The sequence below is a fragment of the Panulirus ornatus genome, chromosome 1 (assembly GCF_036320965.1).
Source record: "Panulirus ornatus isolate Po-2019 chromosome 1, ASM3632096v1, whole genome shotgun sequence".
NCBI lineage: Eukaryota > Metazoa > Arthropoda > Malacostraca > Decapoda > Palinuridae > Panulirus > Panulirus ornatus.
The window spans coordinates 30,440,403-30,463,885 of record NC_092224.1 but is presented as its reverse complement, the minus strand read 5'-3'; the positions used below and the strand labels follow the sequence as shown (position 1 = coordinate 30,463,885).

Sequence of the window (23,483 nt, the reverse complement as noted above, 5' to 3'; positions counted from 1 at the left end):
TTATCATCATCATTATTATTATTATTATTATTATTATTATTATTATTATTATATTCATTATTATTATTATTTCATTATTATTATTATCATCATTATTATTATTATCATCATTATTATTATTATCATCATTATTATTATTGTTATTATTATTATTATTATTATTATTATTATTATTATTATTATTATTATTATTATTATTATTACACGCTGTTCTTTTCCTCGTCACCTTTATTACAGTGGGTTGATTACTGTAATCATTATCATAATCAGTATCATAATGATAATTATCATCATTATCATTTCGTGGGCACAACACTGTGTTGGTGACGGCTCCCGTGAAGTCATGGGGATATATCCCTGAATATACATGCCCCACTTCAGCTTAATTCGACCCAAACGCATGACGATACGACCCTTGAGCACGACACCACGACCCTTGTGCATGATGGCCTGAACTTTGACCTTCCGAGAATCAAGCCAGACCAGGCCAACGTCAGGTGTGTGTGTGTGTGTGTGTGTGTGTGTGTGTGTGTGTGTGTGTGTGTGATAACATTTGATGGTAATGAAGTTAATGATAATCTACTGCAGTTTTGGTCAGTACTATACAGTGTAAAGAAATTATAGTACCATATGATACTGAGTTTTGTTTCTGATGGCGTATATATATATATATATATATATATATATATATATATATATATATATATATATATATATATATATATATATATATATTCCTATGAGTCCACGAGTAAATGAAACACGATAAGCTCCCAAGTGCACTTTCGTGTAATAATCATATATACCAAGAAAATATTTTAAATATTCGGATAGATTTCTATACACTTATTTTCGATCCGACCCATAGTATAGTGAAGGTATCGAAATACATCCTGAAGAGTCTTTTGATAGACAAATTCACCTTCAAAAACTGTCTTGCCGACGTGTATGAAGTGAGGTAAGCAATACCATCTCGTATGAACATCATGTTCAACAGGATCACTCCAGGAAGGGAGAGAGTGTGTGTGTGTGCCAGATGACCAGAGCCTCGCTAATGGCTCACTAATTATCGAAAGAACAGTTATATAAAAAAAACTGCACATCTAACTACCGTCGTTATCAGTGTTAACATCGGCTGTTGGGGAAAAAATAGGAGAAACGATAGGTTTTAAAAGTCGTTAGAGTTTTAAAAGATTATTAGCTTACAACGTAGATTTCAGAATCAAAGATAGTGGTTAAAGCAATTTGAAGACATATTTATAGGGTCATATACATCTATCTATCTATCTCTATCGATCGATCGATCTATCTATCTATATATATCGTTAATGAGATGACCTTGATTAGGGCCCCAACCGCCCGTGCCGTCTCGGCTAACATAAGAAATATATCACAGATTACCCTGGCCTCTGTGTATCCTTATCTTCACAACATGTAAGATTTTGAGAACCACTTTCTTTCCAGGTCCTCCCGTTGGTGGCGGCTATGGACACCATTCAAAAGGATAAAAAAAAAAAGACTCATGTACATTCCATTATATGTCTTTTCCCTCTCAACTCCCACACCAAGTCCGTCCTTACCCCAATGCATTACAGTCCATTACAAGTTTCCCCTCCTGTATTACCCCCTACAGAGGCAAGAGCCGCAGCGTTGACCACTCCATCTACAACCCCTTCGACATTGATGCCCTTCGTCGTAAGATCGGGGAGCGTACCAGCTCCGAACCCTCCAGGGACATCCCTTCACCTTCGTCAGGTAGGTGTTCTGGCCTTTCCCCGCACACCAGTTGGTGATGATGGTGGTGGTACGCACCTGTTGTGGTGGTAGTACTACACACCTGTTGTGGTGGTGGTGGTACACACCTGTTGTGGTGGTAGTGGTACACACCTGTTGTGGTGGTAGTACTACACACCTGTTGTGGTGGTGGTGGTACACACCTGTTGTGGTGGTAGTACTACACACCTGTTGGTGATGGTGAGACACACCTGTTGTGTTGGTGGTGGTACACACCTATGGGTGGCGTTGCACACTTGTTACGGTGGTACACACCTGTTGTGGCGATGGTACACACGCCTGTTGTAGTGGTCTACACCTGTTGTTGGGTGGTACACACCTGTTGCATCTGGTGCACACTTGTTAACGTCACCTATTGCAATGGACCACCCTTACCCACGCCGCCACCATCACACAGGCACAAATGGTGAATGTGTTTACCTCGTAAGAAAGAGACGACACTGGGGGGCGGGGTTCGAACCCCAGACTCTTGAAGGCCCCCAGGTCGCACCAACCTTTCGTCTCTTACTCTGGGTCGTCACATCTCGTACTGTGACCTCATGATTATAAACGATGATAACGATCAACTTGAGTCGATTAAAGATTATGATCAGTCCATGTCATTGAATCCCATTTGCGTCCTACCAGTCGCTTAGATACGAGTAATCATTAATCATCGCTTGTCATCATTAATCATCGCTTGTCATCATTAATCATCGCTTGTCATCATTAATCATCGCTTGTCATCATTAATCATCGCTTGTGTCCTACCAGTCATCATACATCAGTGGATCACTACCAGTCATTTAAACCCCAATTACTCACTCCCTGTCGTTAAACCAATTACTCACTCCCTGTCGTTAAACCCCAGCCATACATTATGCATTGTTCAACGTCAGCCCAGCAGCATCCATCTTTGACCTTCGGGATTGTACTGCTGATAATTAATCGTTCATTTCGCATTACCTTTCGTTAAACCTTCGTTACATACTGTTGTCATTAAACCCTAGTTGCAGACTGTTGCTATAATCCAGTTTTAATGTCGTTCGAACCCGCTTGCTCACTATACTGTCATTGAACCTCAGTTGAGCAACCATCCATCATTGAAAATACATCTGTGTGTGTCGTCTCATTAAGCCGCCGTCCTACCGTGAAATTAAACGATTCCTTTGTTCCCAGATATAGTAAACATCCAATGAGCTCCCAGTACTCTTCGTTGAACCTCCATTGTACACACAACGTATCATCATTGATCCATCATTTATTCATTGCTAAACTAGCGTTGAACCTATGGTACTGCGGACGGCCCATAAATAAACCAAAAACTAAGATTGTGTTGGTGGGAGAGACGTCGAGACGAAACATACAAATGGGTGTGGGATCTGACTAGATCTGTCCTGAGGCGTATTTGATAACGAGGAAGAGAAAGTGAAAACAAAAGGAGGAAGTGAATTCGACCGTCTTGGTCACTGGATACAACAACCCCCCAGGCTTCACAGAAACACCGGTTCGAATCCTCAAGTGAAAACAGAGTATTATGAGAAGAAAAAGGTTTATGAAGATGTTACGTGATAATGACATAGTGATGACTTAAAAAGTCATCCAAAAGAGAATATTAGTAAATCGTAGCATCACTTTTCCTCATCCATATAACTCCACCAGTCTTCCTTGAAGGTTTTTCTTCGTCTTGTTTTTCTCGTAAGAAAAAAAATAACATCATCGTAAGCTGGGAGTTCCGTGCCTGACCATCACGTCTTGAAAAAAAAAAGACAATGAATTTAGGTATGATTGGAAATCTTCAGATAAAGATGAGATTTAGAGCCATATTACATTGTCACTTCAGAGGGAGGTTGTGGACCCAGCAAGGGGGAGACAACGTTTCTGTGGTTCGAGTCATGGCCAGGCATGGATGACCCCCTTTCTGAATGGGGTTCCGGGGAGGACGAACCGATCACCACCTCTACCGCCGCCACCCGCTGCCGCTGCTCTGGTCTTCTTCGTATGTTGACCCGCCAAGTTGTCAGTCGTGAGCGTGTAATCCCGATCCTCCAGCTCACCACCCACCGCCAGTCGTCTGTGGAAACGCTGGTTGTGAAGGTCGTTTACAGAAAGGAACTCGACTGTCTGCCAGGGAGAGGAACCCAGCTGTTGTGATGGTGTCATCCAGGGAGAGGAACCCAGCTGTTGTGATGGTGTCTTCCAGGGAGAGGAACCCAGCTGTTGTGATGGTGTCTTCCAGGGAGAGGAACCCAGCTGTTGTGATGGTGGTCTCCTCCCAGGGAGAGGAACTCAGCTGTTGTGATGGTGTCTCCCAGGGAGAGGAACCCAGTTGTTTTGATTATGTGTCCCAGGGAGATAAACTCAGCTCAGTTCGGATGGTAGATAAGTGAACAGATAGGCCATACCCGAGGGAATGAAAGATGAACAGATAGGCCATACCCGAGGGAATGAAAGATGAACAGATAGGCCATACCCGAGGGAATGAAAGATGAACAGATAGGCCATACCCGAGGGAATGAAAGAGGAACAGATAGGCCATACCCGAGGGAATGAAAGAGGAACAGATAGGCCATACCCGAGGGAATGAAAGATGAACAGATAGGCCATACCCGAGGGAGAGAAAGATGAACAGAAGACCCTCATACGTACGGAGGAAACATACAGTGTACGTGTTCGTCATGTTAACCCGGGACCTCATCTTCATCTCTGTGAGAGAACTGAACGAGTGACGTGAACCAACCTCATCTTCATCTCTGTGAGAGAACTGAACGAGTGACGTGAACCTCATCTTCTTCTCTGTGAACTGAGCGAGTGACGTAAACCCGATTTAACTTTAATTTTTCTTTGTTTTTTTTTTTCCCCTCGGAAAATCGTAATATATCAGTTACAAAGAAAATCTGTGAGATGAGCGAGTGACGTAAACCCAATTTAGCTTTAATTCTTCTCTCTGTTTTGTTTTTTTTCCCCTCGGAAAATCGTAATATATCAGTTACAAAGAAAATAAAAATGAATGAATAATTGCAGTTTTTTTCAGACGTTTTAACATCCGACTTTCCTCCGTTCGTCAGTAATTTGAAAATGATTTAAAGATGAGGGAGAGGTATTATATGGACGGGTTGAGGAGCATGCCCTCTTGGTACCCCAGCGGTATAGGCCTGCTTAATCACTTAAGTTAATTACATGTTCCCAGGGTGAGTAATGGCCTAATCTCTTTTGAAAATAATTTGCAAAAAGAAAAGAAAAAAGATTTAGAAGAGAATTTGGTGTCTTGGATAGCGTTGCTGACCATGAGTCACGCACGAGCCAGGCGCGGTAGTCGGCCCACCGTCAAACCCAGCTGACAACACAAATAAACAAAACTTCTCGTTTCCGAGGAGTTCATCCTATCCCAGCTACTAAACGTAGCGCATCCTTGTGCTCCAGACGCTCCAGTGAGGATTTTCCCTTTAATGCTCAGTCCTCTGTTCTTAACGCTACCTTGCTAACGCAGGAAATAGCGAATGTGTATGAATATATATATATATATATATATATATATATATATATATATAAATATATATATATATATATATATATATATATATATATATATATATATATATATATATATATATATATATATATATATATATATAATACACATATTAATTACAACCATCCTCTCATATTGTAGTAATTGAAAGCACAACGAATATCCTTCGATTCATGTCTGCTACTGAATCATCCTTCAGGATTAATCCAATCCTCGTTTGTAAACACATGATGATCAACGACACACCAGTATAGTTTGTCACGTTAGTCTGGCCAGATGATGATGATGATGATGGAAGTGATGATGCCCCCCGAACATCAGCTGATGATTCTCATGTGATTTTTATATGTCCAAGCCAGTCGTTGCCTCCTCCTCCTGCTCCTGCTCCTCCTCCTCCTCCTCCTCCTCCTCTTCTTCTCTTCCTCCTCCTCCTCCTCCTCTTCCTCCTCCTCTTCCTCTTCCTCTTCCTCTTCCTCCTCCTCTTCTTCCTCCTCCTCCTCCTCCTCCTCCTCCTCCTCCTCCTCCTCCTCCTCCTCCTCTTCTCTTCCTCCTCCTCCTCCTCCTCCTCCTCCTCCTCCTCCTCCTCCTCCTCCTCTTCCTCCTCCTGCTCTTCCTCCTCCTCCTCCTCCTCCTCCTCCTCTTCTCTTCCTCCTCCTCTTCTCTTCCTCCTCCTCCTCCTCCTCCTCTTCCCCCCCTGGCAGCGTGACACTGGGTGTGCAGCCTGTAGGATTGGTGCATTGCTCACCGCAGCCAACAGGTGAATGGATCAATGAATTCGAAGTTATGTATGCGTTACGATGACGTCTGGGCAGCATGGAGTACAGGATACCTTTGTAACAAGGGTACAACAGGTGTTACACATGTTCCGCGATACCTTCGTAACAAGTGTACTACAGGTGTTACACATGTTCCATGATACCTTCGTAACAAGTGTACTACTGGTGTTACTCATGTTCCACGATACCTTCGTAACAAGGGCACTACAGGTGTTACATATGTTCCACGGTACCTTTGTAACACGTGTTGTAGTTCCGGTACTACAAGTGTTACACATGTTCCACGATACCTTTGTAACAAGTGCACTACAGGTGTTACACATGTTCCACGATACCTTCGTAACAAGTGTACTACAGGTGTTACTCATGTTCCACGATACCTTTGTAACAAGTGTACTACAGGTGTTACACATGTTCCACGGTACCTTTGTAACACGTGTTGTAGTTCCGGTACTACAAGTGTTACATTGTATAGTACAACAGGTGTTGCACCTGCGCAGCATCTGTTGCAGGATACCTGGGAACACATTAGGCATGACGGTAATATCCTCAGTCAATGTATTTTTCTTTGGTTTGATGTTATGCGTAGCATTATATTGCAAGACTCGCACTTCATTTGTTATATGAACTCACTATGGCCCTGGGAATAAGTTTATTTTCATACATATTTATCGCTGTATAGTTAATTAACCATAAGATTTGAGAGAATATACTTTCTATGCAAACTATTAATAGTTCCCCCTTACATACCTATTAAAAACAAAAACGCTCCTGGGAATTATTTAAAGTAATTACTTTAAACATCTTACAGGTAAGTAATGTCAGTCGTGAGTGTGACACAGGATAACAGAAGATAACAGAGGTGTGATGTGGGATTCAATACTGTTATGGGAGTCTGTTTTCTGTAAAGTGTCGATAGTTTTACATGAGCATAGAAAACGAGGTGGCGCATAGAAAATGAAGGTATATAGATGACGCGTAAAGTGTGGGAATGAACAGTTGAACATATGTTTATGTATATAATGTTAATGGATGGAGACATATACATGTTGCAGACAGCACCAGCCACCTGGCCTTACCCCCGCTCTAACCTTACCACACTCCAACCACCACCAGTACCACACCCCACCCTCCACTACCACACCCCGCCCTCCGCCACCTCAAAAGCACCCTCCGCTGCCACACCCCGCCCTCCACTACCACACGCCGCCCTCCATTACCTCACGCCGCCCTCCACTACCACACATCGCCCTCCGCTACCTCACCCCGCCCTCCACTACCACACCCCACCCTCCACTACCACGCCCCGCCTTCCACTACCACTCTTCGCCCTCCGCTACCTCACCCCGCCCTCCGCTACCTCACCCCACCCTCCTCCACCACAGCCCACCCTCCACTACCACACCCCACCCTCCACTACCTCACCCCGCCCCTACCCTGCTCAACCTCCTCCCACTCTCTCAGACCTTAATCTTCCTCACCCGTTCGTTCCTCCCTCACCCTACCAAGCTTCACCTTACTTCGCTCCCTTCCCATCTCGTCTCGACCCACCCTTCCCACATAACATCTCGTCGCCATCATATATACGTCACCTCGTCTTACTGCTACCTTATAACGCAAAAGAAAAAAAGAAGAGGTTATAATTTCTGACTTACTAGGATGGCCAGTGGAGAGATGACAGTAGGGTTACAATGATGATGTCCAAGGAGGTAGGAGCAGTATGTAGCCCATGGTAGGATAAAAAAGATCCAGGTGTTTCACTGCAACATGGAGGAGGAACCTGTGTCTTCTTGGGGACCCTTTCTTTACTGAGGAACCTAGACGTTGTGTTTTCTAGTAGGGACAAGAAGAAAATGGAGGAGGCTATGTTACCCAAGGGGCTGAGTCTGAGGACCTGACTCAGGATTTTGGTCGGTGGCATCACAGGATCAGGTATGGTCGTTGTTCATGTTGGGAGAAAACAGCGTGGGTTTGAGGTAGATATCAGGAGATCGCGTGGGAAGGACAGATTAGCAGGAGACCTTGATGGTCCACGACGTGGTCATCTACTAGCAGGACAGTCCTTGTCTCCTCCGATACTAATAGCATCATGAGAGAGAGAGAGAGAGAGAGAGAGAGAGAGAGAGAGAGAGAGAGAGAGAGAGAGAGAGAGAGAGAGAGAGAGAGAGAGAGAGATTTCAGGGCCCCATCACCTTCCCCTAACTATTGGCCTATTGAGGTAAGATAAGGTCACCCACTCTCGCGTCATGTGATGATAACTTACCTCTTTTTTTTTTATTCACTCCATCTTAACTAAAACAGTAGTCTTAGAAACATGTGATGCACGCATGCGTATGAAACCACCTCTTATTCTTCTTTTTTTATATCAGTGCGTGCCGAGGCGCATATAGAAGTCCTGTCGTGCCTTTCGAGTTGATGAATAAAAAAGCTTGGTGAAGGTCTATCCTTTTTTTTTCTCTCTCTCTCTCTCTCTCACTCAGCTCGGCATGAAAGCCAGCTTCGACGCGTATACTTGACCGTTTCCTCTATTGTGATAACAGGAGACTCTGTCTATCTTGATCTGTCGTGATGAAGGGAGTCAAATGAGATTACAGTACAGTATATCAGGGTGGAACTCTGGGATCGATTGATAATGTGAGTAGATGGTGATACTACACTCATAAGAAATCAACAGAATGCGTGAAAAATCTCATTTCTCCTCCTCCTCCTCCTCCTCCTCCTCTTCCTCCTCCTCTTCCTCCTCCTCCTCCTCCTCCTCCTCCTCCTCCTCCTCTTCCTCTTCCTCCTCCTTCTCCTCCTCCTCCTCCTCTTTCTCCTCCTCCCCTTTAGCAGTCAGGATCCATCTCTGTACTCCGTATTCTAGTGGAGATATACCATACGTGCACCACTCATGAAAATGCATCACCAACGTGGCGCCGTATGTAAACGAACAGATGACACAGCGAGGGCGGAGCATCCTCAAAGGGAGAGGAGGATGAAGTTGACGTATCTCTTGGGTCAGGTTACGTGAGACTTATGCAAGTTCTGATGACGATAGATAACCCTTATCGTCATATCTGACACCGTTCGATAAAGTTATGATAACGATCTAAATTTAAGTGTTATATCTTGAGCGCTGTACGGTAGCATTATAGAAGATAATGCGTCGGTGTTCAGAGCTTCATACTCTCACGAAGTTGGTGCAGAGGCGTGTCATAAGACTGGAGTGTTCGGCCGGCTGTCCTGCCTCATTAATGCCAACAGCTTGGGGTTATCATTAGCTCCCCCTCTGACCCCGGATGATAAGGTAGGGAGAGGTGGGTGGGTTTTAGCGCCATGTGATCTGGTGGACGCGTTTCCTGAGTAGATACTCAATATGGACCAGGTTCGATTCCTGGGCACGTTGTGGGAAAATGACTTACACTGATTTGTGTGTGTGTGTGTGTGTGTGTGTCTGTGTATGTGATACATGTTCTGAATATGTATTTCCCGCGTGAATGAGGTAGCGTCAGGACTAGATGAATGACTGAGGGTTATAGAATAATAAACAAAATCTTCACTTGGCTCTTTCCTCTGGTCATTCTTCTGCATAGTGCTACGTATATGGGGAGGCTCCCGCCTCTCCCAGTCGCCCCCTGCGTCACGCCTCTACCAGTTCCCCCCTGCGTCACGCCTCTCCCAGTCGCCCCCTGCGTCACGCCTCTCCCAGTCGCCCCCTGCGTCATGCCTCTCCCAGTTCCCCCCTGCGTCACGCAGGTAACACACGAGCTGTGTTCTGAGACTCGTCTTCCCTCGATGAATTCAGAGAAGGACGCACGGGTTGAGCCTCACGATCTCTTTTTACTTAACTACTTTTCCTCCTTCTTCCTAATCATCCAACAACCCGGCCAATCATCACCCCCCTTCCCTTCCTCCTTCCTTCCCTCCCTCCTTCCTTCCTTCCCTCCCTCATTCGTTTGCCGTGTCCCGCGTTAAGGGGAGGCCGGGATGCGAAGCAGCAGCAACCTCAGCTCCTCACTACTACCCTTTACCCCGTCGGCCATAAACAAGAACCATGAATTATACCACGGTGCAGACAATTACCTCACGGATTAACCTACAGAGATACTAAAATGCGTAGAAATTACCTCACTCCCCTATTGCACGAATACTTTATATACGTAATCCACCGGGGTGTAATATTTTCCTAAGGGGGTCCCTTGGAAGAAAATAGATATTTTCTTTTTCTTTAGGTAATGTGGGAGAGGAGGAGGAGGCGGAGGAGGAGGGAGAGTGGCAGGCGTGGGGTGGCCAGAAGACACCAGGAGACAACGCACGAGACACATGCCTCCCGCGGCTCCACTGTCCAGCCACTTAACGTTAGTTGTAGTGCCACTGAATTTTCACCTTCCACTGATTCTGACTTTTACCACCTACTGAAGGCTCTCTACGTATTTTACAGGCAGGTTTTCTTTATATATATATATATATATATATATATATATATATATATATATATATATATATATATATATGCTTGTATATATATGCAGAATGCCGCCACCTCGCTTGGGGGGGATGCTGTCATGTGTGGCAGGGTAGCGACGGGAATGGATGAAGGCGGCAAGTGTGGGTGTGTACATGTGTATATATGTATATGTCTTTGCATGTATATATATGTATGCGTTGAAATGTGTATGTATGTATATGTGCGTGTGTGGGCGTTTATGTATATACATGTGTATGTGGGTGGGTTGGGCCATTCCTCGTCTCTTTCCTTGCGCTATCACGCTGACGTGGGACTCGGAGATTTAGTATAGTAAATAAATAAAATGCAAAAAATGCACAAGTACCGGGTTTACATAAGATGCAGGTAAAGCCATGGAAGTGGTAGATGATGTGTAGATCAGGTGTTTCCTTTTGAAGAACGTGTGTGAGAAATACTTAGAGAAACAGATGGATTTGTATGTGGCATTTATGGATCTGGAGAAGGCATATGATACGGCTGACAGAGATGCCTTGTGAAAGGTTTTAAGAACATACGGTGAAGGAGGAAACCTGCTAGAAGCAGTGAGAAGTTTTTATCGTGTGCGAGTAGGAAGAGAGGAGAGTGAATGGTTCCAAGTGAAGGTCAGTCTGCGGCGGGGATGTGTGATGTCACCATGGTTCTTCATTTTGTTTACGGATGGGGTGGTAAGGGAAGGAAATGCGGGAGTCTTGTAGAGAGGGGCGAGTATACAGTCTGTGGGCTGTGAGAGGACCAAAGTGATTCAGTTATTGTTTCCTGATGATACAACGCTGGTGGCAGAGTCGAGTGAGAAACTGTAGAAGTTGGGGTGCATACTGGGTGTTGTATGCAACCAAGGTTGGTGGATGGTACGTCCAGGGTGTTGTATACACCCAGGCTTCCATCTAGATGTGTCCATACTTGGCTGTCTATCTGGCCGATGCTCGTATTCGGAAACGGCTCCAGTTTCTCTCTCCATATCCTGATTTCGTTCATGGGAGAGCCTTGGATTTTACCGTGGCTCCGAGAGATTCGAACCAGTTATATGTTTTTCTCGAGGAAAAAAAAAATGTGTGTTCATCTGGCGTATCGGTTGTCCGACCTTCCCTATGGATGTCAGCCAGACTTTCCTTCCCGAATACGAACGCTACACGTCTCTCAGAAGAAACGGCGTCTTTATCTCAATGGACCTTTTTTCTCGTTTTTCCAACCTTTTTTTTCCTCACTCTTCATCAGGGAGTTTAAATGGGTTAAGGATATTGGAGTGTGAGGTGGGGAGGGGGTCGTCACTGTCCCCCGCGGGAGGAGCTAGTGGTCTTGGATAGTGTTTCCTGGACAGCTTACCTCGCGTGGTGTGTGACCCCGGGCCGAGAGCGGTTCGATGCCCAGTGGGCGAGAGCAGGACTGGAAGTACTGTCTCATGGTTCTCTCTCTCTCTCTCTCTCTCTCTCTCTCTCTCTCTCTCTCGTCGTGGGTGTGGATTGGAGCAGAAATCCTTCCTCTACGTGCACCTGGCTGAGACATACCCACATCTCCGACCCATGTAAGACCTTACATAGGGCTGAGAACCGCACGTTCGGTGTGTGAGAAATCATCCCATCCCATCCTCCCTCCATCATCCACCGCCACCATCCCATCCCCCCATCATCCCCCTCCACTATCCCCTTAACCATCTTCTCCAACACTCCCTCTGCCATTCCCCTTCTCCATCCCCCTCCACCACTCCTCTCCTGCATCCCCCTCAACACCCCACTCCCCCGCCACTATTTCCTCCACCACCCCTCCACTACTCCCATCGTCATCATTGTCTCTACTGTCCCTTTCATCATCCATTTCACCATTTCCCTTCACCATTTCCCTGAAGCATCCTCTTCCTCCAACACTCCTTCACTCTCTCCTCCGCCACTCCCTCTACTACTCCCACCTTCCATCACTCCCTCTACGGCTCCCTCCATCGCAGCTTCTTTATCCTCTCCACCATCGATTCCACCACTTTTCTCCACCATCCGTTCCACCATCTCCCTCCTCCACCACCGCCAGTTGTCGCAAGTGGAGAGATCGAAAATGCGCTTGGGACACCGTCCTATCACTATTACCTCCGCTCCAGAAAAATCGTTCGAAATTTTTTTTTTTTTAGAAATACAATTGATGAATTTTTAAAAGACAATAAAATGATAACTGGTTTTTTTTTTACGACTCCGTTTTCTAAATATTCATGTGTAACTAATATAACTGGATTCTTTTGTCGTATTCCAAAATACTCCCGGATGTTAGATACCGGTTTTTTAAACATGCTATGGCCAACAAAGTACCATAATATGAGATGACACAGTTCAAAATTTAAAGGAGACGACATTGAGAATCGAACCCAGGAAACTCTCTCGTGTGGTAGCTAGACTGCAGAAGGAAGTGCCCGACTGGCTTAATGAGAGAGATATGAGGTACCACAAGGCCTAGTCCTGGGACCCGCAGTTTTCGGTATCTGCATCAGTCAGGACCCGCCTGCAGGAGAAGTTCTATATTTGCCGTTGACGGGAAATGAGGAGTTGACGTAGCCCAGTTAGAGGAAGAAGGCTGTCTCAATATTCAGAGTGAGTGACTTCGAGAAATTAATGGACTGGTCATAGACATGGCGGATGGACGAGAGTGTTAGTTTAAATTGAAAGTAACTCGTTCTAGTAATAAGGTCATTAATTAAATCACGGTATAAAATGCTTGGCAAAAAACTATTATTAGAAGCAAATGAGGGAGAAACACCTCGAAGTGATTATCAGTTATCAGTCATTATCACCTTGGAACTAATTATCATTGGTTATTTAGATTACGATAAATAACGCCCAGTAGCGTATGATATAGCCAACAGGGTACTGGGTGTCATAGCTAGAGATATGATCTAACGAAGGTGTGATCCACAGTCCTCTTTATAAGGCCCGGGTCAGACCTCCTCTGGTCGCCTTGCTTGATCAGAGATGACGGGAAACTAGAGCGAATTCAGAGAAGATCAACAAAACTAATTTCGTCCTTCGCAAATAAGCATTACGAAGAATTAGAATAATATTCTCGGAAGAAAATGCAGATTCCTAGAGAATTTCATGATGGTTTTCACCATTCCCTTCCCACCACCTTTCCTTTTTTCACGTCCCTCCACCATTCCCCCTTCATCATTCCCCTCATCTATTCACTGCACTGTCTTCCTTCTCCATTTCCTCTACCATTTCCCTCCACCATCCCAATGCAACATCCCCTCCACCAATCCCCTCCAGCATCCCCGTCACCGACCCTCTCCAACTTCCCCCCCCCCCCCCCCCCCCCCCACCATCCATCCCACCACCTTCACCTCCATTCTCTTCACCATCTCCTCTTCCGTCCACCATGTTCTTCACCACCCCCTCCAACATCTCTTCCACAATCCCTTTACTATCCCACTCTTCTATCCATCTCTTACCACCCACCACCAACTCCTTCCACCACCTTCCTTCATCCCCCTTCACCACCATTCTTATCACCGCCTTGTACCACCAGCGCTACCAACACCCTCCGTCATCACCTACCACCACTCTCCACCATCACCTTCTACCACTCTCCACCATCACCTTCTACCCCTATTCTCCATCACCGCCTTCTACTACCGCCACCATATTCACCCCTCCAGCAGCCCCACACGCTTGTAGGAGACAGATGAACCCCAGGACCCCACATGTACTCTACTCCCCATACAATATAAACAGCATAAGCACTATAGACACTCTGAAAACAAAAGACGGTAGATAACACCATTAAGAGCCTCGTCGAATCCCTCTCCTGCTCTCGTTTAGAATTAGATCCTTTGTTTTGTCTTTGTTGAAGCGTCACTCAGAACCGTTCAGGAACCAGACCTGCTGGCCTTGACACGTCATCTCCCACGCTCCCAGCATCTCCAGTGACCTCTGGAGCCATGACCTTTGACCTCTCGGCCCACAGGTAGAGCGTGGCAGGTGCATTATGTCTGTTGCGATATGTAGCGCGTCTCGTATTGACGTTAATATTTGACGATTGGAACATATTGGTCACAATATGTTCCTGCGTTTTGTGGGCATATTATTTGGTATAAGACATCATATTTGTTAAGACATGGATCTGTATGGGAATATGTTATGATTCGGCCATAAGATATGTTCATACTGTACACATAGATATAGTATGCTATGATTTAGATATGATGCTACATAATATGGACATAATATGTCATGATATCGACATACTATCCCCTGGAGATATTATGATATGATATGTACGTTCGTTGTAAGAACAAGATGTGTCATGATCTGGAGCTGATATGTTTTAACGTACATATGCGACATTTTGGTCATAATGTATGGGCACAACATGTACGCACACTATGGAAGTTGTACGTTATGATATGAACATAGACAAACGGTATGAACAAATTGACAGTGACCTTACGAACATATTGTTTTGTAATATGGACAAAATGTTGTAATATCTACGTATTGTGTATTACAGTATGGACTAAATATATGTAATAGTGTTGACGCAATATATGATATCATACGCGAGTCCTCATCAATCCTCATAACATGCATTTAAGAGTCCTCACAACATGCACATGTGAGTCCTCATAACATGCACTTGTGAGTCCTCACAACATGCACTTGTGAGTCCTCATAACATGCACTTGTGAGTCCTCACAACATGCACATGTGAGTCCTCATAACATGCACTTGTGAGTCCTCACAACATGCACTTGTGAGTCCTCATAACATGCACTTGTGAGTCCTCACAACATGCACATGTGAGTCCTCATAACATGCACTTGTGATTCCTCATAACATGCACATGTGAGTCCTCATAACATGCACTTGAGTCCTCATAACATGCACATGTGAGTCCTCATAACATGCACTTGTGAGTCCTCATAACATGCACATGTGAGTCCTCATAACATGCACTTGTGAGTCCTCACAACATGCACTTGTGAGTCCTCATAACATGCACTTGTGAGTCGTCACAACATGCACTTGTGAGTCCTCATAACATGCACTTGTGAGTCCTCATAACATGCACTTGTGAGTCCTCATAACATGCACATGTGAGTCCTCATAACATGCCCTTGTGAGGCCTCACAACATGCGCTTGTGATTCCTCATAACATGCACTTGTGAGTCCTCATAACATGCACTTGTGAGTCCTCACAACATGCGCTTGTGAGTCCTCACATGTGTTTGATGATATGGACTCATTGTGTTGTATAATCCTGTGTGTCTCATTAAGTCTCATTTACTGACTCTCATGTCATTGGTTCAGTCATCACTCATGCCTCATGATTAATCATTAGCATGACCGTTGACCTCTGACCTCTGAAACACAGCTCGTCTATTGCAAGGTCAATCTTTGTATAGAGATTTGGGTCCCCGTATTTCGCTGTTATATGAATATAGTATAAGAACGGGACAAGAATCAAATGCCTTGTTTAATCACGTTAAAAAGTATGATCATTGTATTGACTGGAGTAATGCCATCTCAGTTATTAGCTCTAACTCTATTACCACGAGAAATACCATTGAATCTTCTATTACTGAATTCACAAAGAATTATAATCTTAATATTAGTGGTGGTCTATACAAATTAGATAACTTAATGTTGATAAAATTTTTAAAATGGTAAGTTTATGAGCGCTGGTTGTCTGTCTTGGACAATCGCATGTTTACCAAATGGCGTCCTAGCTTCGTCTCTTCGATGTATATCAACTGACTGTTATATTTCTCTCTTGTGTCTCCCCTGATGATGTGATTATTACACGAAAGTGCACTTGGGAACTTATCGTGTTTCATTTTCCCCGTGGACTCATAGGAATATTTTGATCACGCGCAAAATTGTGATCCTTTTCAATATATATATATATGTATATTCGTGTGTGTGTGTGCGTGTGTGTGTTATAGGCTACCTACGTATAACACGGTTCAGGTAACAACAGGTAACAACCCGTCACCAACCTGGCCTCAAGTGCTAATGAAGCGGGGAGAGAGAGAGAGAGAGAGAGAGAGAGAGAGAGAGAGAGAGAGGAGAGAGAGAGAGAGAGAGAGAGAGAGAGAGAGAGAGAGAGAGAGAGAGAGAGAGAGAGAGAGAGAGAGAGAGAGAGAGAGAGAGACTCACTCACTCACGAATATCCTACGACCAGGTTTAATGCTAAGTGGCAGGGTCTGGCGCGTATCGCTAGCCGCAGGAACATACGCAGGAGTTACGAGGAACGAGTCGAGCGAGGTAACGTGTGGTCCAGTGGTTGGTGTGGCAACAAAAAATGACAAAAGAGAAAGAAAACGAGAACTCTACTCTTGACGCATAGTGGGTCTGTGTTCAAGATGGGGGAGGAAGTCTTAAGAAATATATAGTGATGATAATACTCTCCTGGACCAGAGGGGAGAAAAAAAAGGTTTTTGACCAAAATACAGTGGTGTGTGTGTGTGTGTGTGTGTGTGTGTATGTGTGAGTGTGTGTGTGTGTGTATGTGTGAGTGTGTGTGTGTGTGTAAGGGAGAGAGCGAGGGAGGGAGGGAGGGAAGGAGTGTTCATTTGTTACACAGAAGGAGATTATAACGAGGCCATAAAACAAGGGAGAACGAGTATAAGGTAGACTTATGTTGGCGTCAAATGAATAAACGTGAAATATACATTTGTACCCCCTCCTTCCCTACCTCTTTTCCTCCCTCCCAACCCCCTCCACCCTTTCCCTCGCCCCCTTTCTTCCCTCTCTACCCTCCCTTCCCCCTTCCTACCTCCTTACTTCCCCCATCACCCTACCACTCGAAGAGAAAAAGATAAGACAAAGAACATGGCTACTGTATGAAAGGGGGTTTACAGGAATTCAGAGAGAATACAGGATGATCGAGTGTCTTTGAGATATATTACAAGTTTTCACTGAGCACCCCCCCTTTTTTTTTTTTCAAAAACAGTATGGACAAAACATCATTAGGGCGTCGGAGCCCCCATGGCCCCGCGGCAGAGGAGTTAGCCTAGTCCCATTGACACGGGCCGGGCCAAAACTCGACCCCCTCCCTGGTGCTGACCACACACACAAGTCATACTCCAAGGTCATTTCTTCGAGCGTTTCCTTTTCATTAGTAGTCGCCATAGCCAGCTCATTAAGTAATCACGCCAGTGACCTTCGTAACCTTTTTTTGACCTTTTTCGCACCTTTACGGTACGGGGTTTCTTAGGTGAGATGAAGGTCTCATACCCCTCGCAGCAGATATCAGGCGCTGTCATCCACCAGTGACTGATCAAGACTGTAAATCACAGACTCACAGACAGACAGACAGACACCACGACCGTAAATTAGAGAGACTCACAGACAGACAGACAGACACCACGACCGTAAATCAGACAGACTCACAGACAGACAGACACCACGACCGTAAATTAGAGACAGACTCACAGACAGACAGACACCACGACCGTAAATTAGAGAGACTCACAGATAGACAGACAGACAGACTCCACGGCCGTAAATTAGAGAGACTCACAGACAGACACCACGACCGTAAATCAGACAGACTGACACACAGACAGACAGACAGACAGACAGACACCACGACCGTGAATCACAAGACTCACAGACCCACACACCACCATCATGATGATGAGCCAGTAAGACGACGAAGGTTATTTCCAAAAGTAAAAGTTTCAGCGCGTCCCGCAGACCAGGTGGGAGGGAGGGAGGGGAGGGCAACACACACACACACACACACACACACACACACACACACACACACACACACACAGAGGGAGGGAGGAAGGAGGTGGTGGTAGTGTGCCCCGGGTTGGAACTCACCTTTAAGAACCACCACCTCGTCCCTAAGCTCACCTTCTATGTACCAGCCTTAAAGCCACATCCCCCGAGGCCTTTATCTTGAGCCTTCTCTCTCTCTCTCTCTCTCTCTCTCTCTCTCTCTCTCTCTCTCTCTCTCTCTCTCTCTCTCTCTCTCTCTCTCTCTCTCTCTCTCTCTCTCTCTCTCTAACCAGTCCTGTAAATCATCAGTCCTCACATGCATTTACACACATGCGTGCATCGATCTCTTGTGTTATTTACATCAACCCCCCCCCCCTCCCCCTACTCCCTGGAGTATATATGTCGTAAATTAGTTACAACTTCTAACCAAAAAAAAGAAAAAAAAAATAGGCCATTGTAAATGAAGACCACTTTGTTGTATGTAAATTAGGAGAGAGAGAGAGAAAAAAAAGAGAAAAAATTGTCCTCTTTCTCTTTTTTTTCTCTCCCTCCCTCTGGTGTATTGTAGTGTTGAGTGTATCTTTAATTAAGAAGCTTAAGTATGCATTACTGAAAGCAAATATGCATTGCTGACCCCCTCTTAATTTTCCAGTTGCTGTGACTAAGTTTCTCTTGTCTGTAGCTTAATGGCTGTAGCTGAATGGCTGTAACTTAATGGCTGTAGCTGAATGGCTGTAGCTTAATGGCTGTAGCTTTATGGCTGTAGCTTAATGGTTGTAGCTTTGACTGTAGCTTAATGGCTGTAGCTTTGGCTGTAGCTTAATGGCTGTAGCTTCATGGCTGTAGCTTCGACTGTAGCTTAATGGCTGTAGCTTTGGCTGTAGCTTAATGGCTGTAACTTAATGGCTGTAGCTTAATGGCTGTAGCTTTGGCTGTAAATTAATGGCTGTAACTTAATGGCTGTAGCTTTGGCTATATCTTAATGGCTATAGCTTAATGGCTGTAGCTTTCTCGTGTAGTGAGGCTTTGTGACATAGTGGGACATTTCGTGAGTCGTATATATGACACTACTGGCGGGTATCAGAGGGTCTTTGCCATATGATAGTGTCTGTGTATCAGACGGCCCCCTTGCTCTCATGTTTTAGTGATCATGGTGCCGGTGTTCGAGTATTAGGTGTTCAAGGACTAGAGTTCAAGTGGCAGCTCTCAAGTGGCAGGTGTCTTATGTGGTTTTAATTGTTAGCTGACAAGGTGGTGTGTGGCAGTGGTCAAGTGCCATATGACCCCACGCCTGACCTTCATTTGCCAGCTGTCAAGCACCGTTCGGGAGAGGTGTCAGGGGTCAGGTGGTGCTGCCAGGGGGTTTTGACGTGCACGTACACCACCACCTGCAGCTTAGGGGGGAGGGGAGATGTTCCTCCACCCTGCACCACCTGGCTGATAGAAGGCCACCAGCTCAGGGTTTTCCCCTCCACCTTTGGACTCAGCTTTGGGGAGGATGTGGATATCCTCGTCCTCAGCTGGTTCTCCCCAGTGGAAGGGTGTTGAGGTGTTGATTCTCCCCAGTGTGATAGTGGTGTAATGGTGTTGATTTTTCCCAGTGGAGGGGTGTTAAGGTGTTCATTCTCCCCAGTGGAGGGGTGTTAAGGTGTTGATTCTTCCCAGTGGAGGGGTGTTAAGGTGTTGATTCTCCCCAGTGTGATAGTGGTGTAATGGTGTTGATTTTTCCCAGTGGAGGGGTGTTAAGGTGTTCATTCTCCCCAGTGGAGGGGTGTTGAGGTGTTCATTCTCCCCAGTGTGATAGTGGTGTAATGGTGTTGATTCTCCCCAGTGGAGGGGTATTAAGGTGTTGATTCTCCCCAGTGGAGGGGTATTAAGGTGTTGATTCTCCCCAGTGGAGGGGTATTAAGGTGTTGATTCTCCCCAGTGGAGGGGTATTAAGGTGTTGATTCTCCCCAGTGGAGGGGTGTTAAGGTGTTGATTCTCCCCAGTGGGGGGGTGTTAAGGTGTTGATTCTTCCCAGTGGAGGGGTGTAATGGTGTTGATTCTCCCCAGTGGAGGGGTATTAAAGTGTTGATTCTCGCCAGTGGAGGAAATGTTTAAGGTGTTGATTCTCACCAGTGTATGGGGTGTTAAGATGTTGATTCTAACCAGTGTTAGGAGTGTTAAGATGTAGGGGAGTGTTAGAGAACTTATTCTCATTAACGAAGAAATATTAATTAATCCTATTGATTCTCACTACTAATAAGAGAGTCGTACCAGTGTAGTAGCGGTGTGTGAACCGTGTATCACGGAAGTGTAGAATCATTTGCCTCTCATTCCTGGCCAAGGTTTGATTCTAAACCGCGGGAGCACGACTTGACGACCCTTTGACATGGTAGTCTGGCCTTTGACCTGACCCATCAATGATAAGGTCAAAGGCCAGGGGATCATATGTATATATATATATATATATATATATATATATATATATATATATATATATATATATATATATATATATATCCAAGGGCCGTCCCGTAGCGTTTCATGGTCTTACCGTCGTGTTCAAGGGCTGTACCGTCGTGTTCAAGGGCTGTACCGTCGTGTTCAAGGGCTGTACCGTCGTGTTCAAGGGCTGTACCCTCGTGTTCAAGGGTGTACCGTCGTGCTCAAGGGCTGTACCGTCTTGTTCAAGGGCTGCACCGTCGTGTTCAAGGGCTGCACCGTCGTGCTCAAGGGCTGTACCGTCGTGTTCAAGGCGTGTACCGTCGTGTTCAAGGGCTGTACCGTCGTGTTCAAGGGCTGTACCTTCGTGTTCAAGGGCTGTACCTTCGTGTTCAAGGGCTGTACCGTCGTGCTCAAGTCCTGTACCGTCGTGCTCAAGTCCTGTACCGTCGTGCTCAAGGGCTGTACCGTCGTGTTCAAGGGGTCGTACCGTTGTACTCAAGGGCTGTACCAAGGGCGCTTAAAGGATACAGCATCCATGAACAGGGGAATCCCTGACCCTGTAACTAAAGGCCCCACCATCTGTCACCTCAGATTAGGGGATTATCCAGATTACAGCGGCTGGCTGTAACCCCACAGCGCCCATACCTTAACTTGCACATCTTCCCGAAGTTTGCTCTAAGTATGAGGCATGTATTCATCAGAGAGCTCGATGAATTCATTGACCCAGAACCCTCCCCTTAATCTCTCTTATAATTGAGGGATAACTCGCCCCGCAAATCAACCCTCGTTGGCGAAGAAGTAATCCCTCTGTTTTATTTTTATAACAGGATTAATTCGACCCCCCCTTCTCTCTCTCTCTCTTCTCTCTCTCTCTCTCTCTCTCTCTCTCTCTCTCTCTCTCTCTCTCTCTCTCTCTCTCTCTCTCTCTCTCTCTCTCTCTCTCTCTCCCCCCGACCTTTTTTTTTTTCCCTTCGTACGCGTCGTTATTCACAATTATCGTCAATGGCATAATTGTATCACTTCAAGAGCTAATCATAGTATAATTGCCATATATACAGTTCAGTGACTCACACACACACACACACACACACACACACACACACACACACACACACACACATGCACACACAAGTGCACACGTGCGTGCTTAAAGCCACCCGCGCACGCTCGTGCACTTAGACACGTGTTCTGAAAGGTGCTAACATCTTAAACAAACACTTGAGAATAGAGGAGAGGGTGAGTGTTGCTCCTGGCTTGAAGAGCTTCCTCTTAGGGTGTGTGTGTTGTGTGGGTGTGTGTGTTGTGTGTGTGTGTGTGTGTGTGTGTGTCTGTCTGTCTGTCCTCCGTCTGTCTGTCTGTGTCATTACCTATTTGTACTGTACGGTGAGGAAACTTTTACACTCGTTGGGGGGAACGAACCCCAGTCTCCTGAACGTTTTCTACCACCACACACCTTCTGAAATTTGTGTTTGCTCTCTGCATTAACCCTGTCCTTCGTCACTCAAGTTCCATTCATCCGCCAGTCTTATTCTATAAGAGTACGTCTTTACATCTTTTGATCTTTTCAACAAGGCTCCTTAAAGGTCCTTAAAGGCCCACAGGAATACAGAGATGGAAGGTACAAGGCCGTCTACTGGTTATTGATGACGGTCACAGTGGGGCAGGTCTTGTGGAGGGAGGTTTGTACTAGTGCAGATGCGGTGGATGTGTTTGTAGTGCTTTAAACCGAGGTGTACCTGAGGGACGCGGGACCTGAAGCGATGATGGTGGCTGGTCCATCCCTGTTGATGGTTGGAAAGAGACTGGAGGACCAGTGTGTTGGGACGCTTCTGTCTGGATGATGGAAGAGTGACGGAGCTTGTCTTGTGTACCCAGTTCTTAACATCTTCTTGATCTGGATTGAGAAGGGAGACCAGGTGTGGGAGGCATAGGTGAGTCTGGGAAGAAGGAAAATTGCGTAGATATTCTTGAGTCCAGGTTAAGGGGGCCCCAAGTGTCTTGCGTCCATGAAGGATGTACGAAGAGGCGAAGGGAGGAAGATTCCCATGTTGGTACTGGCGTGACGCGTTCCTTCCAGCTTAAGCCTGTTCTTCGCAGTGACCCAGGAGGTGCCTCCTGGTGGACTACGCTACCTGGAGGAGGCTAGGGACCTTCAGTGAGACAGTAGAAGGGGTTGGGGCAGGGTTGGAGGGTGAGGTTGAGGCGCAGCATCATTATGGTGTGGGTGATGGTGAGGTGGCTGGCGATGGTCGAGCTTCTGGAAGGCTGTTGAAGAGTGTCGTGGAGGAGGGCGTGGACGGGAGAGATGTTATCATCTCTGACGATGTTAGAAGAGCTGTCGACGTTGAGCACGTGCGTGCGTGCGTGCCTGTGTCCAGTGATGATAATGATGATAATAATGATAATAATAATGATAATGATTATGATGATAATGATAATAAAAGAAACGTGTGTAATGTCATGGGTGTCGCTCCTCTCAGTGTTCAAAACACTCTGTAACATCTGACTATATTTTACGATGCTTTCTCTTTCTTCCAGACTGAAGAATAAATCACTTTGGCCTTTGACTGTCTTCACTCTACATTCATTGATGCACAGTTGCTCAGAATGCAAACTTGATCACGTTCAGAACACAGCTAACAAATGATACACCAAAAAGGGGAACTGAACATTGCGTATGAATTGGATTGTATTACACCTGACACTCAACACAAAAGATGCAGTAAGCTCATAACACACTGGTGGTGGAAAGCCTTCTTCGTTTGTGTATGGCATGTGTGTA

General features: G+C 45.5%; 1 protein-coding gene across 4 annotated transcripts in view; it reads left to right on the top strand.

The window, feature by feature from the left end:
* mtd (TLD domain-containing protein mustard) overlaps positions 1-23,483 on the top strand; it is a 756,074-nt gene that overhangs the window by 133,177 nt on the left and 599,414 nt on the right. For all 4 annotated transcript variants that reach the window (XM_071696920.1, XM_071656180.1, XM_071656091.1 and 1 more), the window contains one exon: positions 1,634-1,755. In XM_071696920.1, coding sequence (XP_071553021.1) covers positions 1,634-1,755 — 122 coding nt within the window. The remainder of the gene's footprint in view (positions 1-1,633; positions 1,756-23,483) is intronic.